The following is a 25,182-nucleotide window of genomic DNA, read 5'->3' as shown; positions in this document are numbered from 1 at the left end:
CTGCGGGGGCAGCAAGGGGGCCGGGTGGTTGGCCCGAGTGCCTAGCCTGAACAGCCCATGTTACATAGAACACCTTGGAACCTTCCATTATTGGACAGCCTGAGCCTTCATGCAGAGTCAACAGCAGACCTCACTCAGTTCAAACCACCACCACTTTTCTGAATGTCTTTGTTAGAGGCTTTCAATTCCCTCCCAGAAGGCCGCGAGGCGCTTACTCAGCTTCCCTGTCCGTTTCACATGGGGTCTAGCATTTGCCGCTCCGTGTTGTCTCCAGTGTTGTTCCAAAGAGTGCCGGCAAAGAATCGGGACTTCTAGGTTGGGAGTCTCACATAGGGCGATCAGATTACCTACTAGAGATTGCTTGAATAGGTAAATGACGGTGTATGGTACTACTCCAGTAGTACTAGGTAGAATAGCATACATATGCAGCAGTTACACGCCAATTGGCATTTTCAACACCAAAAGGCATTGCAGACACCTTGCAATTCTAAACCTTGACGGATATCCTATGATTGTGAGCATTACGGGCAGTTAGAGAAAGTTGGAGTGTCTAGGGTAGAGACAAGGGTCCGGTTGTTCAAGAACCACCTGCTTGTGAACCACGGCTTTTTCGTCCATTTAGCCCCAAATTGCCTCATCTGCAACTTGATACTGCCGGCGCATCAAAAATCCCGATAAGACAGTGCTTGGACGGGAAATACACATCCTTGGCTGTCTCTTCTTGTGGAACGCCAGAGCCGTATATCTCGATCACGCCGCCAACAAACCTCGGCCAGAGGCCAAAGATGACCACGCCGTCCAACGGCCAACCGGCCGATAACAATGACCATCTGGTCCAGTCCGACAACCCTGACCATCCGGCAAACCTGATTCCATCACTATGTGCAAAGTTCTGGACGCTAGGTTGGGTCACAGGCACTGGAGGAGGGGCCTCGATCCGCGAAGAGTATGTGTCTCGAACTTATCAACTTTGGACCCCTCCCTGCCCCACTATCACGACCGCGGATGGGAGAAGATGATTAACCACGCGCCGTCAACAGTGACCTGGTCTACATTGCGCCGTCAGGCGTACAGAAGGAGTTGATGAAGCCATCCGACATCTACGTGTTGTCACTAGCTGCGCAAGCGCAATCCCTCGACAGGCGCAACCGTGTCTACCTGCGCAGTCCGCCCAACTACAAGCCGAGCCAGTGCACGCCGCTCTTCCTGGCTGCCTTCACGAAGCGGGGGGCCGGCTGCTGCATCCATACGCATTCGCACTGGGCGGTGTTGGTGACCCTGATCTTGGAGACACAGGGCCCCGGCAAAGACCGCGAGTTCCGCATCAACAATATCGAGCAGATCAAGGGTTTTGGGAGAGGATTCGAGAAGAGCGGCAACCTGGGGTACCATGACACGCTGGTGATCCCTGTTATCGAGAATACCGCGCACGAGGAAGACCTGACTGAGTTCCTCGAGGAGGCGATGGACAAGTACCCCGATACTTATGCGGTGCTGGTCAGGAGGCATGGCGTCTACGTCTGGGGCGACAATGTGCACAAAGCAAAGACGCAGTGCGAGAGGTGAGCGCATTCTCCTCAGCCCCGAAGGTCGAAGCTCCTGCTAACGTTGAATCAGCCTCGACTACCTATTCCAACTTGCAGTCGAAATGAAGCAGCTCAACCTGCCGTGGGTAACCGACATCGAGCCGGTGAAGCCTCGGGGGTCATAGCAATATCCAATCCTAGTTTCAGTTCACCGTTCAACCTTCACCCAAAGACACAATTTGACTAGCGGAGGAAACGCAACACGCATCGTTTATAACCTGCATTATACAGTAACCACCCTAGCTACCGTACCCAAGCCATTGCTCATCCCCAAAAGCCATTACATCCCTCCACCCAACACCTTAACCCACACTCCGAACCCAGAACCCAACACCATTCACCTTCACCCTCACTCATGTCTTCAGACCCCCAGAAGTTCACTATCTCAGAGCGCCATAACAGCAGCCAAGAAACCGAGGATGCCCACCGCACTCCCGGAGACCTGCATCAGCTGCGAAGCGGCACCAGTCGAAGAAGTAGCAGCAGCGCCAGACTCAGTCCCCGAGGCACCGTTGCCGCTGGTGCCGGACGGGTTGGTGTTGCCGTTGCCGCTGCCGCTGCCAGAAGACGACCCGTCACCGTTGTTGTTGCCGTCATTGTTGTTGTTATTGTTGTTGTTGTCGCTACCCGAGGAACCAGTGGGCGACGGGGTACCGGCGGTTGCGGTGAAGTAGTTGGAGTTGATGCAGTCCTGAACGCACTTCTGGTAGGCGGCCACCTCGGGCTCGGTGCCGTTGCCCTTGGGGCAGTTGCCCACGCAGTTGTTGGTGTTGTTGACCTTGGGGGACGCAATTGTTAGTTGTAGGCTCACACGTCTTGTAATTGGGTTTGGTGGCGTGGTTCTCGTGGTTGGGATCGGAACTGTGGGCGGCGGCAGATGGTTTCTTTTTGGGGGGGGGGGGGGGGGGGGAGCCATACCTGAGAGTCACTGGGGTTGGGGACGGCAATGCACTTGGAAGTGCAAGCCACGTCGCCGGGTGTGCAGGCCTCGATGCACTTGATCATCTCGGCCTGCAGGGCGCTCTGGGAAGCCTGGGCGGCATCGATAGTGGTGGACGCGGCACTGCTGACCGAGGTTGTTGACTGAGCGTTCGCGAAGAGGGCGAAGGCGCCGGCGGCGACGATCGAGGTGAAACGCATCTTGGATGGTGTGATGATATTACAGCTATTAAGTGAGCAGGTGTAGGAGCAAGTACTGCTTCAACGAGTGTAGTACTATACAATACAATATGAACGAGGACAAGGACAGCGAGCGTCGAGGTTAGCTGGACCAAAACAAGACGAGGAGGAATCTGAATTCCTCTCTGCGACGCGGGCTGGGCATTCTTTAATATCAACGCCGGGCGCCACTCATCAGAGCTGCAGCTCGACGGCGCGATTCTGGCTGCCCAGTGAGCGATGGGAGAACAGTTCCTCCACTCGGATCTGCAGCCTGCGAAAGCTGGCATGCTCGGCATGCTGCCCCAGCCGTACCATCAAACTGTGCCATACTGTATGTCCCCACTTCCTTAACGCGAGGGGGGTTAATGCTCCGACTCCCTCCCGTTCGCGGCACACGGCAATGGGTAGGTAGGAAAACTGGCAAAAGGCCGGCGAGTCAAGGGAGTCACCTAAGGGGGAGGCGAGTCTCGTGTTGCGATCCTGCTCCTCCTCCTCCCTTTGCCCGCCCTCTCTCTGCTATCGGTTTTTCTTCCCATTCTACACGAAACACAAGTGCTACGTGACGGTTCGTGACGAGAGTTGCTCGGCGACTCGTTGCGAGGGAAACAGATTAAAATTGCGACTGCAAGCCAAGTCAGCCCAGTCATGCATTGCCCGATCTAGCCGTCCGGCGACTCTGGGCACCAATCAGGATGCAGCAGTTCGCGTAAACATGTGCCGGGGTAGAAGCGACTTTTTGGCAAGCAGGGCGGACGCCGGACGGAAAGGCGCAGGTGCTTTCAGACCAGCGGACATTTGCGCTCGAGAAGGCGTTGAAAACACTCATGCTTTATTCCGTATTTAAACTGAATTGTACACTACGAGTTTCCGTTCCCAGAGACTCTCTCTCTCGATGCAATGTGACTCTGCGAACCCAAGCTGCCAAGGATCGCACAGTCGTGGGTGAAAATTTAGGTGGCTGCTTTTCCCGTGAAGTCATTGGTGAGAGGCTCCAAGCTAGGGAAGCCGACTGGCCCTGGTTCGCGCCGAGCCGCTAACACCAATCCATCTCATCACTTGACAACGGACTTGATTTTTGCAGCTGATGTTGACGGAGCTGTAGCCGTCCACGTCACCTAACGCTCAGACGACAGTACGCTACGGTCACTACCGTATTAGGTATGTTCCGTTATGTTCGATCTTTTTTTGCTCAATACAGCTGGAAAGGCAGACAGAAAAGCCTACCTACTGGCACCCGATACGAGGGAGAGGTTGAATGTGAGGCTGCGTGTGCCAATCATCTCTCTCGAACGTTCTTTGGGCCCTAGCAACACCAACCTTATCCTTGAGTGGCACTCAAGGGAGACCATGTCTCCCTTTCGTCCTGCACTGTGTACTTCGGACGGAAACAAGGAAAAGCAAAGAAGAAGGCGACAGAAATTTCCAAACACCGCAGCACCATCAATGCGATGGGACTCGTAGGCAAGTGGTAGTGTAGGATAAAAATAAATCACATGCCACGGCAACAGAAAGCGGAGAACAGCCTCAACACTCCACTTCGTCCACGATGGGCCCATGTTGCCATCTTACCGATCGGCTTTTCTTGACTCCACAACGGAGAACCATGCCCGGTCATTTCTTGGATGCCGACCACGTTCAAAATCCGGGCCGAGCCGGTGGTGGGAGGTATAACGTTGATGCCCCGTCCTATGTGCGGCCTTTGCGTTCGAATTCGCCTCGTTAGGACCGAGCGCCCAGTATATTGTCCAGTCTGCCTGTGTACGGCTCGTCAGATGCGTCGCGCGATAGCGGCAGACAAGACAGTGAAGCTGCGCCTTCTACGACAGCTCCTTTGCTGAACCGTGGCACGTAGTGCGGCGCCGACACCGTGAGGCTCGGCTTACCGATGCCGCAAGGGCCAAGTCCGGGGAAGACATGGCTGCATGGCGCTGCAGATGTAGGTGTATGCCACGTTGCGGGCCTACTCCTTCGGCGGCCCGTCACGATGATATACACGGCATGGTGGGCTTCTTTCTCGGGAAGCTGGAGCAGCCGAACCTGTGAGGAGTGCATTGGCGAGACTTTCTCTTCCACGTTCCGGCTCTCTGAAAGTGCGTTCGGCCTGGACAATCGTAGAGTGGTGCCAGAGCCCCTCAGCCTGGGAGGACTGATGATCCTTGAGGTTGAATCCAGCATACTCCGTACACACTGGTCGCGGTATTCGAGTGCGGAGCCAAATTGACCCACACCGACATCTGATGTGCTTCGGGTATGGTAACCGCTCTTGGACGTTCGATCTTGTTGTGCATTTCTGCACCTGGAGTTGCACTTCATTCAAACTCAGACCAGCTCTGCACTTCCAGCCTCAACGAGCGGCTTCGCATCCGCCCATCGCAATATGACGATGTCGCTCTCCCTCGCGTCGAAGACGTCATCCGCATCCACGCCGCGCCCCTTCACAACCGCATTTTTCAGTAGCCGAATAAACACGGCGGACTCCAGGTCCGGCGCGTCGATCATGTTGAGCCCCACGGACGTGTCGTTCAGGTTCTGCAGGTTCGGCGGGAAGGAGGACAGGAAGGAGGACAGGTAATGGTTGTGCAGCAGGGCCTGGTGGCGGGTGGCATAGGCCAGCTCCATCTCCGACAGGCGCGCTCGCAGCTCGTCGGTGGACAGGTAGTGCAGAGTGTGCCTGTCGATCTTCGCGATCCGGGCGCGCAGGTAGCTGCGCACGAGGTAGCGGTAGCGCTCGAGTTCGGTCTGGATGACGATGAGGGCGAAGTTGGTTTTCGGGTCCATGTCGCCCGTCATTTCTTCGACTTTCTCGATCTGCCGCTTGATGCTGCTGTTGATGCGCTCGAAGAGGCCGTTCGCGGGCCAGCTGTGTTTGTGCGTTAGTGAGAGTAAGGAAGCAGTACTAAGGTAATGAGACAAGCGAAAATGCATCTAGGTCACGGTCATAGCGTGTAGGGCGGGATCTCGTACGGAAGGAGCTCGGGAGCAGATCTTTCTGCGATCCATGCACGCGTCAGTTCTTGGAGATCGCTTTTTTCTTGCGGTATGATGTGAAATGTCGGGTCGACATCTCGCAGGATGTCGTCAATGTCCATGGCGGCGCCGTCTTTGGGTGCAGTTCTCGTAAAGGAAGGCTTTGAATCCTTGAAGCTAGCTCGATGCTTTGCACAATGGCGCGGGACTCGACACACACCCACCCCACACAGCGTTATCTTATCAATACTTAGACTTCAATACAAACTTCCAAAGTTCTAGTAGCTCACATGTTGTCGTCAACAAACACTCCTGTACAGGTTACCAATGGACCAGGCAGAGCTTGGAATTATCAGAAGCTTCCAGGAGTGATGGTGCTCAATATGTTTTACTATGCTATACAGTGAAACGCAGTTTAATGACTACTAGTACAATACAAGATGATTTAGGGCAACCTTAAACCCCCAGGCCGCTGGTTGACAGTTTTAGAGCCTAGCAATTTGTGAAAGTATTATTATGTCTTTGTATAGGTAGGACACCTTACTTCAACCAAAAGTAAAATACACCGTGGTGATGACATTTCAAGGTTCAACCCCTGATGTACTGTTCCTAGTGGTTGGTGTTCTTTCATGGGCTGTTCTCTGTGTGTGACACCCACGCACCCACGACACCTCATCCAATCCACTTAGCGGGCCCGAGTCGCTAAGATCAACCAATCATAATGCATCGGACATTTGCTGTCGGTGCCGAGATCCCCCTCAACAACAACTGCATCTTACCTGTTTCTAGGTCTTCCCGAGTTCTGCAGGGCATCTGAAGTTCTGGAAATCGCCAGGTCCAGACTTCCGACCTGCCCTCAGGACACGAGTCAAGCCTACCAACAAGAAGGTTGCCAGCCGCAGTGGCAGAGTCCGGTACGATTGTTTCCCGTTGCCAGAATGGGTTGCACTGCCTTCCGCCGCAAATCAGTCAAATGCTGCTGTGGTTCCACGGCTGCGAGGACTAGTCTATCCGATGGCTTGCATCGAACTGAGTCGTGGGTTTTAAGTTCGGTTTAGGTGACAGACGCCTCTTCGTCACCCACTCGACCGCGCTTCATTGGCTGTGCTGTAGTCCCGCAGTGGTGCCCGCGTTTCCTGGCCGGCAGCTGAGAAGTCGGTGTACTGTACTGTGGATGCCGGTGGCCTGTACGCCCGCCACACGTGCTTGGCCCTCTATTTGTTGTCGTCAGACAGACGCGATGAGAGCAGTGAACTATAACTGGGAAGCATGTCCTCGAGGCGCACCGCATCGGGTGGTCGCAATGGTACTCGGGCGTCCCCTTCACGTCTCCTCCTTTCCTCGTCGTGTTGCATCATGACCCGGTTCCGCGATGACTTCTGTCTGGAGCCGACTAGCCGCTTTCACCACCGCGATCCTATGGTTTGCTGTCTGTCGAGCCTTGTGCGTTCCGGGCAGCCGATCGGAGACAGGGCGTAGCCGCTCCCTTGCAGACATTGGCTGCTACAGCATATGGACAGTTCCTGTCCGCGGCACGAAGCCGCTGTACGGCTTGCAGGATCGCATCTTGGACGTGTCGAGGAGAGACTGCCTAGCCAACGGCTCCAACTACTGCTTCGGCAACGATGTGGACTACTGCCCTGGCTGCGGGAACTGCTGTGTTGAGGGGAAGTTTTGCTGCGGGAGTGGAGAGATCTGTTGCGGATCAGGTTGCTGTTCAAGCGATCAAACCTGCAGCCAGGGGAAATGTGTCTCCTCTACCGGTATCTCTTCGGATACCTCGGCCACCTCGATCGCCTCGATCACCTCGGTCGCCTCAGTCAGCACAGTATCGGCAGTTCCTTCTGTATCCTCGACTGTTTCCATCTCCTCAGCACCCGCAGTCCCGTCGGCCTCCTCGGTGGCCCCCGTGTAAGTTTCCACACGTTGGAGCTCATCTCTGGCTCTTGTGGAACGACAGGTTGACAGGCCAAAAAGGGAACCCGTGACCGTGACATCCACTATCATCCAGACCGTCACCCGAATTGCAACGCAGAGGGCCACCGTTGTGGTAGCTGTGATTGAACGGTCCACCGTTGTCTCGACGGTCGAAGTCACTGTCTCGAGTGCAGCAACACAGACAAACATCGTCTGGGTGACAGCAACAGCGACCGCAGTTGTGAAGAGGGCCGTTACCACACCTCAAAACTCGAATCTAGTTTCTCTAGCCACAAGTGCCTTCGCGGTAAAACCTGCCAGGAGCGCGTTGTCGAATGGTGTTAGTGTTAGCGTTCATGCTGGCCCTGTCCCCAGACAAGCACCGGGAACCCCGACGGTTACGGAGTATGTCACTCAGACCGCCGACGTTACGAGCATATCCTCTACTATAATCACGACGCAGACGACTTCAACTGTTGTGACCACGGCTTATCAAACAACGACACTGTAGGTAGTAGTAGATTATACATTTTCCAGGTTACCGCAAGATCCTCACCATTGCTAATAAACTGACAGAGTCCTCAACGCCCAGACGACCGTGGACATAACATCTACTTTCACAGTCACCTCCCACGCACCATCCGTTGTGACCCTCACCACAACAGCCAGTCTCATCCCCCCAGCGCCGGCATCGTCGACCACACCAACGCCCACCTCATCAGCTTCGACCACCCCTCAACCACACCCATCTCAAACCCTCTCGACCGGAGCCATAGCAGGCATCACAGCAGGCGCCAGCGTCCTCGGTCTTCTTCTCGCCGCCTTCGTGATCCTCTCCATCCGGCGCCGCCTCCGCGGTCGTCACCACCACTCTCCCGAACCGCCTCCGTCCCCGGACGCTTACCAAGTTCCCCACTATGACGAAGACCGGATGTTCGACATGCGACAGCCCACAATACCACAAATACTCCCCCATTTCGCAACTACCACCCCAGCGCACCACGCAGCACAGTTCGAGCTGCCGGCGTCAGTAATATCCCGGCAGCAATATAACGGAAACGAGAACGGCTACCTGAGCGTAAACCAGACCGGTGCTCAGACCCGGCCCAACCAGCACCAGAGGAACGGCTCCGGCTATACGACCCTCGTCGGCACGCCGTCTCCTACCTCACCGGGGTTCGGGTTCATGGTCGGGGGGAAGAAGGAGGACCACCAGCACCACCACCACCAGCACGAAACAGACATTGCAGAGGTGCAGGGGACGACGCCTAAGAACCTGGCAACCCACCGGCCGGAGAGAGCCGAGGTGGATGGCAATGGTATGGGTCCCGTTGGCGCCCGACCTGTGTCTTCCTCCCCGCCGCCTGTGCCGGCTCGGGCACCGGGCCGTCGGGGCCCGATAGGGGAGCTGGAAGGGGGTAGAACGGCGGCTCGGGAGTTTGCTCGATGGACTTGAACGCGACGCGGGCGTGACTCTAGTGTTAGGGACGTCTGTGAAATTGGAGGTCATTCATTCTCCTTCCGTGGCTCCCTTTTCCGCTTTTCCTTTTTTTTTTCTTTTTTTTTTCTTTCTTTTTTTTTCCCCGAGGGGTTTCGCCTTCGACTACTAGATACCACGGCGTACTTTCGTTTAAAATCAGAGCTTGGCCAGGGGGTACCATACGGTCCTTGGGACCGGACAGGTCAGGACAAGAGTGTCAAGCAAAAACCAAAAAGGGAGCAAAATGGGAATAGCGAGGACAGGCGTTATCCAAGCATACGGGATATGAAGTTTCGGTTGTGGATACGGGTCAACCTCTCGCTTGTCACAGAAGCTCGATCAGAGAGCACACCTTGAACCTTATTAGCATCGCCCGTTGCTTTTTTGGTCTGAGCAGATACCAGAGAAGAGATACCCTCCTTCAGAGGCCAGAGATATCCTGAAGCTAGAATACGTGAGGTAGATGTATTGCTCTTCCCTAATTTCCGTTCCCCTTCCAAGATAGTTAAATGACAAATTGCCACCCGATGCGCATGCTTGGTTGAACAGAGCAGAGGGATGTTTTTTCATCCTCGCAAAAGACTCCCCAGCCCATTGGTTATTATATATGGTGATATACACTATCGTCAAGCCGTCACTCCTCAGCCACCATCTCCTGGTTTCATAGTGATATAGCCAATCTCCATCTGCCTGTCTTCCCACCAAACCAGGAACATACATCCTCCCCCGCCCAAACTCCTTGCCCAGCATAGATACATACCTATCTACCTACTAGTAGTGATGTAATATACCCAAAAGCAAACCGCAGACCAAAAAAAAAAAAAAAAAAAAAGATCACCGCTCATACCTGGGCAAGGGCTCCAGAGACCCCGCCCCTCCTCCCAGCGGCCCGCCAGCCCGCGCCGACGAAGCCACCGACGTCTCAGGCCCCGCCGTGCCATAGGCATAATGCGGGCCGTAGACGTCCTCATCCTCCAGCAGCACCGGCGCCGAGGGCTCAAAATCCAGCTCGGCCATGGCCGGGGCGCTCGGGCCTACTGGCCTTGGCGGTGGCGGCGGCAGTGGCGGCGCGGCGCCCGGCGGGCTATTGCTGCTCGGTCCAGCAGCGGTATGATCGTAGTCCTCCGGGAACTCTGGCGGCGCGCTGGCCTCGGCCAGGAGCCGTCTTCTTTCGAGCTCCTGTTTGTCTTCTACGACGGGGTGGGCCTGGGAGAGATCTTCTAGCGTCGGGGCGGAGGGCGCATCTTCCTCGGGATGGGATTGAGGTAGTGGGGCTGGTGCTAGCGGCGGTGGTGGTTGGTCGTCGGCGTCGTAGATGTTCTCGCCGTTGTGGAAATACGCGTTAGAGGGCCCCGCGATGGGCGGTTCGGGCGGCGGCTCACTCGGGAGTAACCGCTGCTCGGCACGCCGGACGCGCTCCTTTTCCGTGAGGGTGCTCTCGTCCGGCAACTCTGGTGGCGGGATGTAGTGTGGCGCGGATGGAGGCTGCGGAGAAGCGCCGCTCCAGTAGCCGTAAGGCTGAGGCGGCGGAGGAGGAGCGTGGGTATGGGAGGAGGGTGCATAATCCTGGGAGTACTCGCCTGGAGCGTAGCCATTCTCACCGTGAGGAGAGGTCGGCCATGGCTGTTTCTCGCTCCTGCCGCCGTCGTACACCTCGGCTTCGTGGACCGGCACGGTGTAGACAGTAGGCTCAGGTTTCATCGGCCGTTTGCCGCGTAACCGGCTGCTGTCCGTGGTTCCAACGACAACCTCGAACACGACGCAGATGACCCCCTTCTGCCGCCTGAGCCGGTCCGTATCGATTATGCTCGTGCCCCACGACGTCAACGAGCTCGCGCTCGCATCGTAAGAGCTGCCAGTCACGCCGAGCGGCCCGGCAACCGGGCTCACCCTTGCCCCAGACGGCTTGCCGCTTTGGATCTGATAGGCCAGCTTGCCCCCGAGGTCTACGATCACCTCGATATGGTATCGGAAGGAGATCATCTCGTACGGCACGCCCTTGATGGTGGGGAAGACATCTTCGGGTACCCGCACCGATGTCGTGAGGTTGGCAGTCAAAGTGTCCGGGTCGATGATGAGCGGGGCGAAGGCCTGAGACAGATCCTTGCGGAATACGCTGCAGGAGCCCGCCGACGACAGCGAGAGCCCGCCGAGCCCGGTCTTGGACTTGGGGTAATATTCCTCCTTCTCCAGCCGCCGGGCCTCGGCCTCTGGCAAATCCTTGGTAAGCAAGGGGGGCGATGAGTCGATGCGCCCCAGTCTGTAAAAGGTCACGATGACGCCATGCAGACTCTTTATCCGCCTGATATGCTGCACCGATATCTTGATGGGCAGCACATCTCCCTGGAGACAGCCTCCTTTGAGCAGCTCAACCGTGGCCGTAATGGTCCGCTCCCTCACTGCCCGCCCATTCTTCCCGCCTGACGAGGCCGTCGTGGCTAGTACGACATGTCCGTCGCTGGGCCTGCTCCGACCAGTACTACCACTGCCGGCGCTGTCGCTGCTGATGCTCCGGACATCGCTCTGCCGAGGGCTGCGAGGGTTGTGGCCCGTCGGCTCGTGCTCCAAGTCCTCGCCAATGACGGACAGCGAACCCTCGGTGGAGTTTTCATTCGCTCGCGTGGAATCCTGATCCGAGGCAGATATCGCTGCATCGGCTCCGACGGGTCCCTTCTCCGGGCTGGCGATGGGCGGCTTTTTCTTCTTGGCACGTTTCGAGATGGGCTCGAGGTAGATTGTCCGCGGCCTTGGCGGAGTTAGGGGCCCAACGTCGACCTTTTCGACAAGGTAGACTTTCCGTTCACAGCTTGTCTTGGGCGTGCCTTTGGTCCCTATCGATGCTGGCCGGGTTAGGGTCGCCGTAATCATGTATGAGATGGTCCCGCGTTCAAACTAGGGGGCAAACAGAGGTGAGCAGGCAAGTCTAGCAGTGAGGAGCGACGGTTCTAAGCACGCCACCTACATCTATGCTACTCGGCAGGCGGTCGGTAGGGAAGAGGAGGTTAAAGTTAAACTCGTATCTGCCCGGTTCCAGCCTCCCGTCGCCGCTAAGCGTCTGTTCATCCTGGAACAGCCTCACACAGCCGTTACCATGACTTTTCTGACGCGAACTGCGGCTCGGGAGGGCCGGGACGTCGGCCGGATCGATCACGGGCTCGCTGGCTGCGATGGCGGGGTTTTTGAAGACGCGCATGTAGCCGTGCAGGGACACGACCAGGTGGGTGATTCGGACCGGCTTGACAACGGTCAGGATCACGGCTCCCTGCACCTGGTCGCCGGCGCCATACTTGCGGTGAGGCTCGGCCGGCCGGATGTGGAAGTCGGCGATGTAGCGGGTGCGCGACCGGAGTGGCAGACTGAAGCGCGAAAGGAAAGAGAGGTTGCTCGATGGCGACGGGTCCTCGGAGGCTGACGCGGACGCAGGGGCAGGGTCGGCGGCGCGGTTATCGGCTGGCTTCTTGGAAAAGCCCATCTATGCTTGCTACCTCGGCAGACAAACGGCGGCGGGAAGTGCAAACACGTGTTTAAGGCGCTCGGGAAGCCGCGTCTTCGGGGAGGGTTGGGCAGCCGCGGTAGAGTGTTGGGCGTGGGCGTGGGCGTCGGCGTCGCTGGGCCACGCGACAGCGTGATCAGGGACTGCGCTGCAGGCGGCCGACCCCGGGTCCGGATCGCAAGAAGGAGTCTCGAAGACCGGGTCAACAAAGGCAGAAAAGCCAAGAGATCGTGGTCGATGAAGCTCGGAGTTTGCATATGCCAAGGCGAGACGGACTGGATGCTTGGCTTTTGCCAAGAGGACAGGAGAAATCCTGGGGTGAGCAGAGGGAGGCGGACGACGCACGAATAAGAGACGGCTCGAAAGGCCTGCTGGGGCCGCGGGGTCGGGTCGCGGGGGACCCGGGACCTCCCCGTTGGACCCAGCTGAAAAAGCTTGACTCTCATGGCTGATCCAACGCTGGGAACTGCAGTTTCAGAAGATATTACCTAATACATAAAAGGCTTCTAAACCCATGCTACTGGAGATTGACCTAGCACCGTGAGACGTCAGTCCATTCGCTGCTGTCAGCTGGACCGCCTATACAACTTTATCAGCAGGCGATGGTTGTGGGGAGAACAAACGGGAAAGTGAGACGTCTTGTCTGTCATGTCCTACCTACCTAGCTAATGTTCAGGTTGTTATCTCTAGGCTGCATCTTGGTTCAGTCCCTGGCGGCGACCATGGGCCCGGCTTATCCATACTGTAGTGTCCGTTATATCCGAAATGCCTCGCTGTTTTCGTACTAGTATGCATACTATGTTAAGCAGCTGCTATTCGTTAATGCGCGGGAACCTGGGAAGATGGAAACCAGCTGACTTGAGGCCAACTTGAAGCTTGCACTGAAGCCGGAGAAAGGCATCGATGGCCTACAATATGATCGTACTGTACGTAGTCTCGGTAACGTTATTTACCGTAAATGGAGTTTCGGCTATTATTCGATTTCCGTTCGCAGTCTTCTGTGGTTGGCAGTTGGCAATAGGACACGGAGAGTCGCGGCATGACATCCATTTGAGTCCGCAGCAGGGTAGCCAGGGCATGCAGCATCGAGGAGGCGAAATTGCATAAGGGTATTAGGTATTTTATGTACCAACACTTGGTAGGCAGAAGAGCATGTCCCCCAGTTATCCGGGTACTAGTATGGATGGATACATACAATGGAAGTTGTTGAGTGTTACAGGGTTAGGGTGGCGAGCTCGCCACTCTCGCATCGCCATCCGATGTCTAATGACGAACTTCTTTGCTTCAAGATGGGCACCGAGCCATCTATACACGCGTCCTATTGGATCGTAACAAGATCGCAGTTCAGACTGCTCCAGATTTGGTTTACACCTATTGTAAGTTGTTTACGCACTGTGCGATGTGGTGGTCCGACCGCCGCCGAGACACTGAGCGGCACGAAGAGCATAACTTATAAGAATGTCCGCCACCACACCAGCGTTCATTCAATCGGCTTACTTTGCTTCACCTACCTGCTCAACGCTTCCCACTAGCCCGCATCCTCAGCAAGCGCAATCTCCCACACCAAATTCAAACGGACCCAGGCAAGATGACGGATATCGTTGAACTGCCATATGACATCTTTCTTCACATCATTTTGTACCTCCCGCCACGAACGTGCGTGCGATGCCGCGCCGTTTCCCGCCGATGGCGCGATGCCTTCACGAGCGAGCATACCTCGCAGCTACTTCTGCGCTGGAATTTCCCGCTGTGCCGGGAACTTCGCCTAAAATCAGCAGCAGCGTCAAGTTCATCATCGTTAGTAGCTTTGCCCAGAAACGTAAAGGCCGAGTTGGTTGAGATCGCCGAGCAATCGTACGATTGGGCGGCGGCCTTTGCCGAGGTGGCACGCCGGTACTTCCACTTAGCCCAAGCAAAGCCTCGTGTCATTGAGAAGCTCCAGCTCTATGTCAAGACGCGGGGAAAGGATTCCGGGGTTTCATTCTGGGCGGTAGCGCCCTGGACTCGGTTTCTGCGCTACAACAATCAAACGTCCAGCTACCATTACCCGGACCCGGTCTGGTCGTACAGCCAGGAAGACGGGGTGCTAGTCTATCCGGCTGCCGTCGATACCGACCCTGCTGCGCCGTCGAAAAGGAGAGAGAAGCAATTCTATCACATCCTCGACGTGTCCACGGGACAGCGAGTCCCTGTGCCCTTCGACGTGCATGCCAAGCACATCCGTCGAGTCCGGTTGGCGCAAGGCGTGCTCATATTCGAATGGGCCGATGCGAAGCCGTATCAACCAGTGAATCCTTGGGGTCCGGAAATCCCGCATCGCCACTTCGCGACGGCCTTCGACGTCATCCGCAACGCCTCCGGCGCTGCTTCTTGCCAGAGGTGGACGGTCGAGTTTCGGTCCGAGTGGAAGCTGCACAGTCTGCGCTTCCTCGGCTGGCCGGATGGCGGCTCCGACCGTTTCTTTTCGGTGCACACGGCAACCCACTATGCTGTGTATTTTTGGCAGTCCAAATCTGATCGCTCACTCTACCAGGAAGACCCCGTCGAGCAGTTGGCCATATGGGACATTTCCTCGCCCAGCCCATACCGGCCCTCTGAAGACCCAAGAGGGAATGAACGACCAATCCATTCGTCGACATCGGCGTCGGCCCTGACCACCGGCCTTTGGGGCGGGCAGAACAGTCCAGATGCTAACACGATGAAGACCCCAGAGGCACCTGGCCCCCATCCGGAAGCGCAAAGGGGGCCATCAGTCTTATCACTCGTGGCAGCTACCGCTGGTCCACGAGTTATCCGACGCATGGTCGGGCCGGACCTTGATTTCTACGGACTCCGCCAAGGCGCACACCCCCGACTGAGAAGCCTCGTTCTGGATGACCGGAACCTTTATATGATCGAAGAGGAGCACCGGTGGGCCGAGCGCCGGCACAGCTCTCTCAACCCACCGCGTGCCCATCTCGTCCGGAGCACGGCGATTCCCGTGATTCCGGCGCCAGCCAGCGATTCTGCGCCGGCTGCTCTCTTTCCCAGCGTCGATGGGCCGGTATATGGCCCAATCTGGGTGGACACATGCGGCGCGAACGGGGATGTCCATATGAACTTTTGCCAGCGCATGGGCTCGAACAGCGCTGCTGATTCTGGCACGGCGCGCGAGACTCGGCCTCGTCTGCCTGCGGGACACCCAGATGCCACTGGCCCAGAGCCAGAGCAGCCTAGCAACCAACCACGGCCACGACCATCGGCCGCCGCTGCGGATCGGCCTTGGATCGGCTCCACCGAATCGGTTCCCCGGCCTGGTTGCGCGCCCTGCTGGCGGCACGAAGAATTCCCCTATCTCACCGTCACGGAGATGGTTGATTTTGCCGCCGGCGTACGCGTCGCGGCTCGTCATTGCTTCATGCTCGAAACCCTGTCAAAGCATGTTCGACCGGAGGTCTCGGTCAAGGTTACACTGCCGGCAACCGATCAGCATGACGACGATGGCAGTGCTGGGAGCAGCAAGACGAGCGGCAAGCGGCGACCGAGCAGCGCAAGAAGCAAGGAGGTCCTTTTCCACGACGACATGTGGTCAGAGCTTGTGGGTAAAGGCCATATCGCTGGCGAAGAGAGGTGGATGATTGGGGAGGATTATAAGCGGAGGATCACGATTGTGCGTTTTTGAGTTCGGGAAAGACTTTGTCTTCGACCCGTCTTTTGGAACAGCCAGTCTGTACCTCTCAGTCGCGGTGGCTACAGTTCCAACGAGCGCCAACTTTTCATCCCCTCTGATGTGTCTTTCCGACTTACCAGCAGAGCCAGGATCACGAGCAAGCCATCCGAGACCATATCTTTTTGTTGTGGGCTGAATACCGCCTCGACCACGTAATCAGACCACTTTTGGCGGAGAGAGCCAATATCCAATATCCACTGGGGCGAAAACGCCACCCGTTTACCGGTTACCCCCTATGGGGGGGGGTGGGTTTCGGGGGGTTAAATAGACTGCGCCAAAATGCGCTACTATGGGCCTAGACAAAGCCAGGGCTGTGCGGCTGAACCTCGCCGGTCGCGTACTATTGACGGAAAACCGCTAGTTAATAGTGAGCGGGAGTTGCTAACGGAGAATAGCCATTCGCCGCCTTCCAATATGTTTCCAGATCGAGATGCTAGATTCAGCAAGGGCTGTGGGAAAATAATCGACGCTGAAACTTCCCGCCATCAAGCTAGAGCCTAGATTGAAGAGGCATCCAAGGGGTGAGATTTGATAATAATGGATGGATTCTCTGGGAGTCGAGGCGCTCTGATGTACGGTCAAAGAAGAAAACGGCGGCGTTAATAATGTATTGAACTGAAGGTACTAGTAATTCTAAATCCAATCTCCGCTTGGTGTGGACTCGTCGAGGTGCAAGACATGCGACTCTCGAATATAAATGGACGGCCGTGGCTGCTCATAGGCTGCGAGTTCACGTCTCGTCCATCTTCTCTCGGCCCGTTGTCTACTACTACTACTAGTAGTAGTTCATAACTTAAGCAACGACGACATGGCTTCCAAGGAAGTGAAGTGTGCCCACAAGGCATCGGGGTTTGTGAACACGAAGCGGCTCATCATCTGCTGTGATGGGACATGGAACAATACGTGAGTTTGATCATCGCAGATCCGCTTTTTTCAATGGGATGGTCTGTCTTAACAATTCCTCAAATTCTTGCAGCAATGAAGCGGCCGGCCCGCCTTCCAACGTCAGCTGGCTCTCCGGCGCGGTTGCGCACAAGTGCTGCTCCGGCATGCCGCAGATTGTGTATTACCACCCGGGCGCCGGCACCGAGACGTCCAGGGTAGCGCGCGCCGTGGGAGGAGCGTTCGGCGTCGGCGTCGCGCAGGACATTGCCGAGTCGTACCGGTTCATCTGCGACAATTACAACCCGGGCGACGAGATCGTCATCGTGGGCTTCTCGCGCGGCGCCTTCACGGCCCGGTCGGTCGGGGCCATGGTCTGCGCCCTCGGCTTCCTCAACCGCTCCGGCATCGACCAGCTCCCCCACATCTTCAACGACTACCAAGGCTGGCATGAATGGCACAAGGAGCCATACGACGAGCACAAGCATCTGGTTGGCATCACGTTCGAGAATGTGAAGAAGATCGAGAGGTTCGAGGTCGCGAAGAAGGGTTTGTCATGACGAGAGCAAGAGTCGGAAGAATCGCTTGCGAAGAAACTCGGGGAGAGGAAGAGACAGCTCTACGAGAAGATGGCAGCCATGACTTCTTCTGATGGGAAGGCCAATCTGAAACACATGGCGGATGCTTACAGAGGCATGCTCGCGGAGGTATTGCCCTCTCTCCTTTTTTTCTTTTCTTTTCTTTTCTCTTCTTTTTCTTTTTCTTTTTTCTTTGAAACGTTACTAAATAATTGTGTGTAGTATCAACTGTTGCTGTGCTTGCGGCATGCGGTGCCGGGCAGCGACGACTTCAAGTACGCGCCGATCGAGGGGCGTGTCAAGGCCATCGGAGTCTGGGACACTGTTGGGAGCCTCGGGATTCCCGAAATCCCGCCTTTCTACCATAGCGGCCGGGGAGACAGAGAGGTGTGTTGTCTAACTAACTTGTTTCCCGACATGGCGTAGCAGAATTTAAAAGCATCGCTGACCGCCCCGCCCACACACAGATCCGATTCGAGCGTCTCGACGTGCATCCCAGGGTCGAGTATGCCTTCCATGCTGTTTCGCTGGACGAGTGGCGGCAGGCATTTGACTGCACCATGTGGGGGAGGCGAGACAACCAGGAGACACACCTGCGCCAGGTTTGGTTCCCCACAGCCACTGCAATGTCGGCGGCGGCCGGGAAGACCAGCAGATTGCCACCATTGCCCTCGCATGTAAGTACTACCTACATTAGGTCCTACTAGTCGTTAAACGCCCCAAGCGTTGGCGCACACGGCTCAGGCTGACCAGGACAACAACAATAACAACAACAACAGGGATGGCCGACCAGCTGACATCCATTGGCGTCGAGTTCAGCACGCCAGAAATGAAGTGCACCTTCTACGATATCCGCCCGGGGGCCAAAGCGCGCCCGTGGGGGGCTGGGTGTGATCCGCAATCCCAACGGACTCACATCGTATCCCGATTGGATCTGGTCCTACGTCGCCGCGCCCATCCGCAAGCTCACGAAGGGCACGACCGACTACATCACCCGTATACCGGGCAGCTACAAGGAGGACGACGGCGACGGGAAGCTCGTCGACCCGAACGAGCTCGTCCACCCCTGCGTCCGCATCCGCTACCTCTACGGCGGCCTGAACCTGGACGACGCCGGCCCGTGGACATGCCGCGCCCTCACCGAGCGGGGCTACCGCCTCGAGCGCCGCGACGCGCCGGCCATTGTTGCCGTCGTCCGAGGAAAGCCCGGCGTGCACAGAGCCCCCGACACATACCACAGTGTCCGTGGTCCCGTCACGCCCTACTACTACTCCTGCTACAACACCAACAACACTACCCCGGCCGTGACCAGCAACGCTGGGGACGATGACCACCAGCAGCCCTTCTTGGTCAAGGTCGAGCAGCCCCACGAGGACGACCTGTGCCAGCTGCCGGAACCGCGGTCGCATTGAGTGTAGAGGAAGCATCAGGGCGACGGTGACGGCGACGGGCACGAGCTGCCCGAGGAGCAAATCGGGATGTGGGAGCGCATGTTCATCAAGGTCAACGAGAAGCTGGTGCGGTGGCAGGAGACGATGACGATGACGATGACGATGACGATGGATGATGCTGCTGCGGCGGCTGCCGCAGGGCAACAAAAGAGCGTCTTCGGAAGGGCGGGCGACGCCGTGAAATCAGCGTTGGGTGTGGGCGGCGTGCCCGTCCCGCAGCAGCCGCCGGCGGCCATGACCGAGGCGACGAAGCGCAAGGACAGGTATATCCCCGAGGCGTATGGGTATCATGACTTGGTCTCGTGGCAGAAGGGCGATACGCAGCCTAGGGAGACGGTGGGCACTGTAGCCTGATTGAGTTTCGTCCTTTGTGATAGGGAATATGGTGATGGGAGGAATTGTTGGAGGCCCAAGAAAAGGAGAAGGCTAGCACCGACAACAGTCTCGACCGAACCTACAGGCAGCCTAGCTCTCGCGAACCCCCCCAACGGACGGGGGGTCCGGCGAACGGAGCCGGTTGATGGGCTGGGGTTGATGGGAGACCTCATCGTTCTATCTCAGTAGGGGGAAGGTCGTGAATGTATAATGTATCTTAATGTATGTATGTGCAAGGCAACGGTCGTCGAGCATTTACGGGCATAGGCACTATAGGTACAACACCATGTATTGGAACTACAGAATATCGGTGATGTCGGAATCCAAGTGTCTATATCTAGCGCGCCTGTCCTGGCACCCTGATCATTATAACAATACCCTGATTTCGAGCGAAGCGAGGAGCCCCCCGCAGGGGCCTCACTGAAGGTGCCGCCGGAGGCAAAGACAATGCAATGTCTGAGGTACAGTACGTGTCCAAAAGTCTGGAGCACCCCACATTAATTAAACGCGCATCGCGACACGACACCCCCCATCATCAACCTTCCAACCAACAGAAATACAGCCCACCATGTTCAATTTGGCCGAGCTTGGTGCCAAATTGACGGTCGGCCGTCAGCCTGGCCAGGAGTTATCACCAGCTGCACGTGCAGCCATTGCTGGTGCCGTTGCAGCGGGGGCTAGCCAGACGGCTGTTGCCAACGCGTTTTCCATTAGCCGTCGTGCAGTCCAACTATCACTTCAACGCTTCGAATCTTCTACCACCTTTGAATCCAAGCCTAGAACTGGCCGGCCAGAGATTCTTACGCGTCGGGAGAAGCGGTACATCATCCAACTTGCAAAGCGGAAGCCCTGCCTTACAACGCAACTGCTCACTAATATAGTTGATGCTCGGATCTCTCGATCAATAGTGCGCCGAGTTCTCTGCCATCATCGAATGCGCAAGTGGCGTGCACAAAAGAGAATTCCATTGACAAAGGCTGTAGCAATGGCCAGATATAAGTTTGCTTGTCTTTGGTTAGAGAATCTCGAGGTGCTAATGCGAGTAAGTGACTCTGAAGTTTACCCTTGAATCTACTGACCAACCTCTAGTCTATCTTCACCGACGAATCGTCTTGCCAGAACAATTCAAGTAGCCCAGCAGCTTAGGCATTCCGGTTCCCTTCTTAAAAATGGGATAAGAACTTTGTTAATATACAAAGTTATGGTAAAGGCACTATCTCGATTATAATCTGGGCAGGAATCTGGAAAGGGGGGAGGACTGACCTTATAGTCATGGAACGTGACTATCAACCACCGTAAAAAGGGGGATATAGCTCTTGGAGCTATCAGTGGGCATTGGAAAAGGGCCTTCTTCCAGTTTACGATGGTATAAGGTATTTCCAGCAGGATAACGCCCGGGTCTATATATCGTTATCCTCGACCGAGTGGCTCCTAAATTATATGATTGAGGTCCTTGAAGACTGGCCTGCTCATAGCCTAGATCTTAACCCTATTGAGCATATGTAGGCTCTATTGAAACGGAGGATGAAGCAGGAATATCCAGATATCTGGTTACTCAAGAAGAACCACGTGGATGTTGCTGAGTTTACTAGATGTCTTCGGCGTTGTTGGTGGTCAATTGACCAGGCTTAGATTGACAGGCTGGTCGACTCAATACCCCGGCGATTGGCTGCAGTCAAGAAAGCCAGGGGTTGGTATACAAAATATTGATGGCTAGAACCAGGGCTTTAAACTGTATATATCTGCATTGCTAGAAATTCATCTGGTGGAACGTTATTGTAGGATAGGTGTCTTGGTCATGATGTTAAAAATCGTGTGGCGCGGGGTGGTTGGTGCGGGGTGCTCCAGACTTTTGGACACGTACTGTATATGTTAAAGTGGCATTGTGGCATGCGGGCCGGTCCAGTACGTAGGCTAGTACAAGGGTAAGCAGTGTCGTAAGCATGGCCGTTTAGGAGGCCGACTGGGGCGAGGAACGATACGACGTTTCGCTTGACATTTACTGTGGCCTGCGTTGCGGAAGACTGGGCCCGGAACCACACAGGCCACAGTCACATGGTATTTTACACGATGCGGTGCTTGATTATACTAACACCCACTATACGATTTGTGTACCGCCGTAACGTAAGGCGCTGATGATGTGATGCGAAATAGGTGCCTACTTTCTTTGATCTCGTCGGTTGATATTAAGATACTACTAGTAGTAGTAACGTAGGTGTATAGCGAAAGTTACATACATGCGAAAGTTACACTAAACTACACCAACGCGACATCTTACTTCTACACCCACTTCCTTTACAACCTAATATGCCTTAGAAAAACGACGAAAGCCAAGTTATCTTAGCCCTCCAGGCTCTAGAGAATGATCCAAAATTAAGTCTTAGAGCTGCAGCTCGGATCTTTTCTATAGACCCAATGAAGCTTAGCCGCCGTCGGCGCGGTCAGCAGTCACGATACGATATTCTAGCCAACTCGCGGAAATTGACCGATTTAGAGGAGGCTATTATTGTTTAATATATCCTCGACCTAGATTCTAAAGGATTTCCTCCCTGCTTATCTGATGTAGAAGATATGGCTGATCGGCTGCTTGCCAAACGCAACGTGGGATGTGTCGGAACGCGTTGGGCTTTAACCTTCGTCAAACGGCACCTAGAGCTTACTATACGTTTCAATCGGAAATATAACTACTAGAGGGCCTAATATAAAGATCTAGAGATTATTCGCGGTTGGTTTGCGCTTATACGGAATACAATCGCGAAGTATAGTATCTAGGAGGCCGATATCTATAACTTCGATAAGACTAGGTTTTAGATGGGTATTATCTTAACGGCAATAGTTGTTATAAGCTCCGAACGGCGTGGCAAGGTAAAGTCGAAGCAGCCTGGCAATTGCAAGTGGGCAATGGTAATCTAGGGTATTAATATAACTAGCTAGGCGATCCCGCCGTTTATTATCGTCAAGGGCAAACATTACCTCTCCTCTTAGTATAAGAATAGCCTATTGCCGAAAGACTAGGTTATTGCGACATCCGAAAACGGTTGGACAACCAACGAGAGAGGCCTAGAATAGATTTAGTACTTCGATAAGTATACTAAAGCTCGAACAGCTGGGGTTTATTGCCTCCTAGTCCTCGACGGCCACGATAGCTACTACTCGACCGACTTCGAGCTCTATTATAAGGAGAATAATATTATTACCCTCTATATACCTCCCTACTTATCTTATATTCTTTAGCCGCTCGATATTGGGTATTTTAGCCTACTTAAGACGGCATATAGCAAGCAGATCAAGGGGATAATATAGGCAAGCATAACCTATATTACTAAGAAGGACTTCTTTCCTATATTCTATATTGCTTTCTAAGCCGCTATAACTCCTGAAAACATTCAAGGAGGTTTTCAAGGTGCTAGAATTGCTCTTTTTAATCCCGAGAAAGTAATCTTATAGCTCGATATCCGTCTAAAGACGCTAACGCCCTTAAACTCGCCGCCTAATAGTGCCTATACCTAGGTTTCTAAGACCCCGAACAACCTAATCGAAGCCTCCTTATAGTCTACCCTCATTAAGAATCGAATTGCCCGACATTAAAATAGCTCTCCAACTGAGATTTTAAGGGCGGTTGATATATTTGCTAAAGGGACGTCCAAGGTTATATATCAGTTGGCATTGTTAAGGGCAGAGAACCAGAGCCTCCGAGCAGCAAATGAGGCACTAAGCAAGCGCCGAAGGGTCAAAAAACAACGGCTCCGACAAGGAGGATCACTTTCTATATAGGATGTATAGGATCTATAGGGCCAGAGAGACGTTAAGGTATAGATTAAGGAGGAAACGCAGGCGGGTAGTGGTCGGAAGCCGAGGGTTGAGATACGCGCGCGGTATTGTGGCAACTGCGGCGAGCCTGGCCACAATACGCGTACCTGTCAGATAGTTGTTGAAACGTCCGAGGAAGACGATTCCGAGTAGTTTCGTTGGTTTTGAGCTGGTTGGGTGGAATTAATATAGATAAAGTTAAGGGGGTATGGTTTAGTGTAACTTTCGCATGCATGTAACTTTCGCTATACACTTACGTTAGTCTGGATAACATTGGTAAGCCTTGGTGACGTAGTGGACACAACCTCGCATGATTCGTTCTACCATTGTTTCCATATTCCATATACCCCATGGGCGCATCCTCCGATGGCTTGCAGCTGCAAGTCATCACAGGCAGGAAGCGACTAGGTACTTTTCCCGGCAGTCCGGTCCGGAAAGTGACCAAGCCGAATGCTGGCGATGGCTGCTAACGATCGAGATGGGCGGCGACTCGGACCGCTCAACTCCCCGATGAGATTCTCCATGGCCCGCCCATGACAGCAGGTTCCCGCCACTTGCATCATGTTTCCCGCACCCGATCGAAGTTGAAAATGAATGACGTTTTTGCAAAGATCTGGGGATCGAGAGCGCTCGATGCGCTTTAGCAAGCCGTGAGTGCGCCACCACTCTGCGGCATGATCTCAGCCAAGGAATTGAAAGCGGACCATGATGAGCCCTCAACTGGCATTTGGCAAAGGAATCCAACGTGAAGCGTTGCAGTGAGGGATAGAGAACTGAGATCTATATAAACATCCAGATCTGTAACCCCCAATGGCCTGATCTTACTCCTCCATCTTCATCCAGAACATGTCAATTGCACTCAAACTTCGCAATTTCACACGACCGATTGTACAAGCCACCCGCATCACAGCATCATCATTCGTCAGAATGCAGTCCACCAACCAGCACGGGCAGGGCGCGTCCCACGCCACCGGCCACTCCAAGGTTCCCGGCAAGGTCCAGGAGGCCGCTCCCCAGGGTCTTGAAGAGGCTCTCCCCGACAAGGTATGCTTTGAGCCTTTCAAAATACTCTATATATAGAGTCCTTAGGTTGAATTCACGTCAGATACTGACGGAACTACAGCTCCACCCAACAGGCGCCGAACCCGGCCAGAGCACCCACAAGACACACGCAAAGGACGATGGCAACGCGTCCATTGTCCCCAAGAAGGTCCAGGAGAAGCTCCCCGAGTCGATCGAGAGGGCTGTTCCCAACGTCATCCACGACACTGGCAGCAAGAAATAAAGGGTGTTGGATAGTCGATGATGTTAACGATATGAAATCTCTTGTATTATGAGTTGTCTCTTAGGCCGTTGAATCAAATCAATTAGAACCATTGAATGTTTACCTCGTGAAAATATATGTCTTTCGAACCAGGACCAATTCGAAAGGTTCTGTTGCCGCAGAACCCAAATCTGCTCTTAGGTACTTTCAATGTTTAGGCTCGTGGCTATGTGGATAAATGAGTGTGACAAATGAGTGAACTCATTCTCGGTAGACGTGATGCGCGGACTAGATGACTTCAGATTCAGAGCGGCTGTCAACAATCCGACCGCCTGCTCCGGACTTTATTATCGAAGCGCCCTATAATTAGGCTGGTAGGCAATACGTCAACACATGGACTCTTTCGACCGGAAAGCAAAGGGACATTTTTGAAATTTCCGTTTACGTGATCGTGGTTTATTGCCTGTTAGATATCCATGGCCGATGTTGGAGAGTGGGAGTGTACGCAG

General features: G+C 54.8%; 8 protein-coding genes across 8 annotated transcripts; 5 read left to right on the top strand and 3 right to left on the bottom strand.

The window, feature by feature from the left end:
- Nucleotides 1–473: 473 nt before the first annotated feature.
- B0T15DRAFT_22316 (Methylthioribulose-1-phosphate dehydratase) lies at nt 474–1,841 on the top strand. Its single transcript, XM_062862836.1, has 3 exons — nt 474–946; nt 1,041–1,562; nt 1,618–1,841. Exons 1-3 carry the CDS (start codon nt 786–788, stop codon nt 1,709–1,711), a joined length of 777 nt encoding a protein of 258 aa, XP_062725830.1. The 5' UTR covers nt 474–785; the 3' UTR covers nt 1,712–1,841.
- On the bottom strand, nt 1,769–3,057 carry B0T15DRAFT_22299 (uncharacterized protein). Its single transcript, XM_062862834.1, has 2 exons — nt 2,505–3,057; nt 1,769–2,364 (listed from the first exon to the last, which is right to left on the bottom strand). Exons 1-2 carry the CDS (start codon nt 2,724–2,726, stop codon nt 1,972–1,974), a joined length of 615 nt encoding a protein of 204 aa, XP_062725829.1. The 5' UTR covers nt 2,727–3,057; the 3' UTR covers nt 1,769–1,971.
- Nucleotides 3,058–5,066: 2,009 nt separating this feature from the next.
- B0T15DRAFT_386130 (uncharacterized protein) lies at nt 5,067–5,836 on the bottom strand (the record flags this gene model as incomplete). Its single annotated transcript, XM_062864309.1, has 2 exons — nt 5,067–5,607; nt 5,712–5,836. 2 exons carry the CDS (start codon nt 5,834–5,836, stop codon nt 5,067–5,069), a joined length of 666 nt encoding a protein of 221 aa, XP_062725828.1.
- A 1,250-nt stretch (nt 5,837–7,086) lies between these two features.
- Nucleotides 7,087–9,087, top strand: B0T15DRAFT_506761 (uncharacterized protein; the record flags this gene model as incomplete). Its single annotated transcript, XM_062867604.1, has 5 exons — nt 7,087–7,341; nt 7,452–7,625; nt 7,675–7,971; nt 8,007–8,036; nt 8,224–9,087. The coding sequence occupies 5 exons, from the start codon at nt 7,087–7,089 to the stop codon at nt 9,085–9,087; spliced, it is 1,620 nt and encodes a 539-aa protein (XP_062725827.1).
- Nucleotides 9,088–9,945: 858 nt separating this feature from the next.
- Nucleotides 9,946–12,722, bottom strand: B0T15DRAFT_546393 (uncharacterized protein; the record flags this gene model as incomplete). Its single annotated transcript, XM_062870157.1, has 2 exons — nt 12,074–12,722; nt 9,946–12,003 (listed from the first exon to the last, which is right to left on the bottom strand). Exons 1-2 carry the CDS (start codon nt 12,581–12,583, stop codon nt 9,946–9,948), a joined length of 2,568 nt encoding a protein of 855 aa, XP_062725826.1. The 5' UTR covers nt 12,584–12,722.
- Nucleotides 12,723–13,909: 1,187 nt separating this feature from the next.
- B0T15DRAFT_22221 (uncharacterized protein) lies at nt 13,910–16,429 on the top strand. The gene has a single exon (XM_062862825.1). The coding sequence runs from the start codon at nt 14,193–14,195 to the stop codon at nt 16,263–16,265; it is 2,073 nt and encodes a 690-aa protein (XP_062725825.1). The 5' UTR covers nt 13,910–14,192; the 3' UTR covers nt 16,266–16,429.
- A 692-nt stretch (nt 16,430–17,121) lies between these two features.
- On the top strand, nt 17,122–19,910 carry B0T15DRAFT_546383 (uncharacterized protein; the record flags this gene model as incomplete). The annotated part of the gene is made up of 9 exons (XM_062870156.1): nt 17,122–17,216; nt 17,290–17,731; nt 17,762–17,902; nt 17,996–18,160; nt 18,241–18,335; nt 18,392–18,450; nt 18,553–18,581; nt 18,643–19,154; nt 19,194–19,910. 9 exons carry the CDS (start codon nt 17,122–17,124, stop codon nt 19,576–19,578), a joined length of 1,923 nt encoding a protein of 640 aa, XP_062725824.1. The 3' UTR covers nt 19,579–19,910.
- Nucleotides 19,911–24,255: 4,345 nt separating this feature from the next.
- On the top strand, nt 24,256–24,694 carry B0T15DRAFT_481539 (uncharacterized protein; the record flags this gene model as incomplete). Its single annotated transcript, XM_062866031.1, has 2 exons — nt 24,256–24,453; nt 24,533–24,694. The coding sequence occupies 2 exons, from the start codon at nt 24,256–24,258 to the stop codon at nt 24,692–24,694; spliced, it is 360 nt and encodes a 119-aa protein (XP_062725823.1).
- Nucleotides 24,695–25,182: the final 488 nt, after the last annotated feature.

This window comes from Chaetomium strumarium (assembly GCF_033439665.1).
Source record: "Chaetomium strumarium strain CBS 333.67 chromosome Unknown B0T15scaffold_1, whole genome shotgun sequence".
NCBI lineage: Eukaryota > Fungi > Ascomycota > Sordariomycetes > Sordariales > Chaetomiaceae > Chaetomium > Chaetomium strumarium.
Note: the sequence above shows the minus strand (reverse complement) of the source record. Positions and strands in the feature narration are given on the sequence as shown.